Source organism: Diachasma alloeum, unplaced genomic scaffold, assembly GCF_001412515.2.
Source record: "Diachasma alloeum isolate Michigan unplaced genomic scaffold, Dall2.0 Dall_scaffold_00279, whole genome shotgun sequence".
Lineage (NCBI taxonomy): Eukaryota > Metazoa > Arthropoda > Insecta > Hymenoptera > Braconidae > Diachasma > Diachasma alloeum.
In genome coordinates, this window is record NW_021680418.1 from 234,072 (window position 1) to 237,963 (window position 3,892).

The window sequence follows — 3,892 nt, forward strand, 5'->3', positions numbered from 1 at the left end:
GGGGGGGGGAGGGGTTGCACTGTTTTGTTGTTTACTGGGCAGTTATTTGGTGTTTGAAGAAAGGGATCTTTCATTATTTCTTTGTCTTTCGAAATCAAAGTCAACGGGTGCATGGGGAAAACTATTGTCGAGTGGAGTCGAGGATTTATTGGGTTTATGAGAAATGAGGGGAAATGAATGGATATCAATATTGACATGAGTTTTAACATTGAACGATGTTGAAAGATTTTATCGGGGTTTAGTGCTAGGAAATTTCAGGGAATTTCGTCACTGAAAATTCGAGATTTTGGGGAAAATGGGGGGGGGGGATGTTTAAATTTGGGTCAATTTATTCCGTGAAAATTGCAGGTAATTGAAAATTCAGACTAATTTGGNAAAAGGGGGGGGGGGATGTTTAAATTTGGGTCTATTTATTCCGTGAAAATTGCAGGTAATTGAAAATTCAGACTAATTTGGGGCTGAAAATTCATGTTTTGAGGGGAAATTCGAGTAAGCCGGGGAATTCTTGGATTCATGTTACTAAAAAATTGGGAATTTCATGATTTTTTTTTGCGAAATCTGAAATAGAATTTTTTGTAATCAATCATAAAGATGAATGATGAGCGGAAAGATTAATGGATAATTTTTAATCTTTAATCAATTCCCTTTTATTTATTAAGGCAAAATTGTGAACATAAATTACAGTAATGCAAATGGATTTCTCCTCTTGATTTCCAGGCATCAATAGAACAACTTCACGAAACGTTTTGCTTTCAAAAATAGAATTACCAGAATATTTTTCTGATGAATATTTTTGAAATTCCGAAATATTTCCTGGAAACTACAATATTTTATTCTTTGTGTGCATTAAATTGAGATAAAAAATAATAGTCAATTTGAAAATAATATCAGAAATATAAAAAAAATATAGTAATGTAAATGGATTTCTCCTCTTGATTTCCAGATAATAAAACAACTTCACGAAACATTCTGTTTTTAGAAATCAAATTACCAGAATTTTTTCTCATGAACATTTTTGAAATTCTGAAATATTTCTTGGAAACTGTAATATTTTCTTCTCTGTACATTAAAATGAGATAGAAAACAAGAGTCAATTTGAAAATAATATCAAAAATATAAAAAAAAATTACAGTAATGCAAATGAATTTCCCTCTTGATTTCCAGACGTCAATGAATTATCTCTTCACGCCCATTTTCTCCAATCAGCTGGCCTCCCAGGGGCAAATCCATCGGGTCCCCCCAATAGTTTTCTCTGGCCAGCCCTGATGCCTCCGATGTTCACAGCCCCGTGGCTCTCAAGCGCCCTGAAGATGCCCCAACTCCACGCAATATTGTCACAATACAACGGACTGGGTCCCCAGAACCTCGCCTCCCTCATCCCACCGGGATTTCCATCAAATCTCCTGGCCCAGTCGCAAATTCAGCATCCACAGCATGGACGGGGCCCTCAGCATCCGCTTCTCCTTGACATTCAGAATATCCCGCAGAATCTGAGTTCCAAGCATCAACCTGAGCGCGACGATGACTCGGCCTCCTCAGACGATGAGATGAGGAGACAGGTGCAGAGCGCTCATGGACTCAGGGCCAAGGCTGAAGAAGTCATTCGCAAGTCTGGTAACTAGGGATGAACTGTTTGACAGGATGCCATTTACACTAACGGCCATTGCCGCGGGAAATTTTAAGGATTGCAGGGGTTTTCCGCAGATTTTGTTTCTTTTGTTGGTCATTTTATTGAATTTGTTTTTAAATCGGCGAGAATTGTGGCGGGTTTTTCAGGTGGACTTCATTTTTGGAGTTGTGTGGGGAAATTGTTACTATTTCATGGAAAAAATTTCGCAAAATTTATGATTTTTTCATTTTTTAAAAATTTTTTTTCCATGAATTAATAACGAATGACTTAATTTCGAAAAATATTTTTTTGCTATAAAATTGAGGGTCGGGACTCTTTTGAATATAAATAAATTTATTCTTCACAAATTATTTACGAAAATGTTTTAATTTTCAAAACTAGTAATTTTTAAATTATTCTATGAATCCTATGGAAATGTTTTCTAACGGTTGAAAATTTGAAATAAATTGAAGTTTGAATGATAAAAGGAAAAAATTATTAAAATCTTTGAAATCAAAAGTTTGATTAATGAAATTGTAGATTGAACCCAACCGGAAATAGTCCCACTCTCGCCCAGAATTTTAAATAAAAATCTCTCCAATACTAAAACTGAAAATCAAATATTTACCAATCGAAATTGTTTATTATTCCTCACGCAACTCCATAAAAAACGAAGAGATTCTGTTTGTTCTGTTTTATTCTGTTCTGTTAGTATTGTTCTGTTGATTCACGTGAAATCTCGTGCATATTTAAACAATTAAATTCAATTGTCAGTATCGTGTTCAACCTCAACTTGGCCATTCACCACACATGCGCATATTTCACTGATGTTAACGATACTCACCACGAACGGTCGATTGTGCGGTTTCGATAAACAATACACCTGTGGTTCCTGGGCTTTCTCTTTACACTTGTGTTTGGTTATCAATCCATTCACCGAGTAAAGTAAACAATGAGTGAAGATGTCCCTGATGATACCCGGGGTTTCATAAAATCACCCCCTTTTTGTACAATAAAAATTGTATTATAAATATCAATAATCATGTAAATATGTAGGTAATGAATTATTATAATATTTAATGAAGGGGAGGAGGGATGAGAGAATGAAAATACACGAGAATATAAAATATATCTGTTGTTGTGTCGATAATTTCGCCTGTTGTATTCACATTACTTTCAGTTTTTTGCTTTCAAAGGCAATTTTTTGTTGCATTGCATTCGTTGCACTCGTTTTTCCACAGTAACTGAAAAAATAATTGTTTAAATGAAGTCCATTGTGATTTAAAATATTGTTTCCATTGCCATCTTGGCTGAGTTCAATCATGAGATTGATTGCAGAATAAATCATTTAATTCAATTTAAAATACATCATCAATTGCTAATTTATTAGCAAAAATAATGACTATATTTAATCATTTGAAGAATATGTAGATGAAAATCTGGGGTGGGGGATTGAGTTGAAAAACAACTCTTCAGCGCCAAAAAAAAACATTCACCATTTTTCCCACGAGCTCTGCATGCAAACCCCCCGTTCCTATTTCAACCCCAAAACTATTATTACGTTACAATTTTCAAGGGACGTCTCATGGCTGAAAACGGAAAGGAGAGAAAACGCGGAGAATCTATTGTATGGGACGTGTCGTGCTCGACTTTGAGCAGTGACACGCACAATGGCAATTAACAATCGGGCCAATTTATTTATTGTTATCAGCAAAATCGGTTTGACATAATTTCTCTTTCACTCCCTTTGGAACGATCAAAAATCGTTATTCGTGTGACTGTGGCAGAGTGATGAGACGACTGTGCAATTATCGGGACACCTGTCGTTCCCATTATACTGATAAAACAGTGGGGATAACAAAATATGAGGGAATTGTTTCTTTGACGTGGGAAACGTTGATTAGATAAATGGATTTGGTTGTTTATTAGTGTGTTATTGTTTTTAATAAAAAATCTATCTTTATGGGAATCATTGGGGATGACCACAATGGTTTATTCAATGATTTGAATTAGTGAATGAAATATTGGTTGAGACGTTTCACGGAAAAAAATACACTTGAATTGAGTATAACATATACTTGATTCAAGTATATTTTATAATCAATTGAAGTATATTTTTTTTCCGTGTTAAATTCGAATTAAACAATATCTTTTTTGGTATTTATTGACAGTTTTTTTTGGTTCAAATAAATTGAGCCATTAGTTTTGTGATATTAAGGGGTTATTTTTTAGTTGAAAGATTTTGAAAAAATGTAGACAGTTACGTAAAAACTCAATGAGATT

The 3,892-nt window shown here is 34.4% G+C and overlaps 1 protein-coding gene across 1 annotated transcript in view; it reads left to right on the top strand.

The window, feature by feature from the left end:
- The window catches only part of LOC107038237 (retinal homeobox protein Rx1), an 11,333-nt gene extending 9,399 nt beyond the window's left edge, over positions 1-1,934 (top strand). Inside the window, exon 4 of the mRNA XM_015257225.1 lies at positions 1,165-1,934. Within this exon, the coding sequence (XP_015112711.1) occupies positions 1,165-1,622 (458 nt within the window). The 3' untranslated portion in view covers positions 1,623-1,934. The remainder of the gene's footprint in view (positions 1-1,164) is intronic.
- Positions 1,935-3,892: the final 1,958 nt, after the last annotated feature.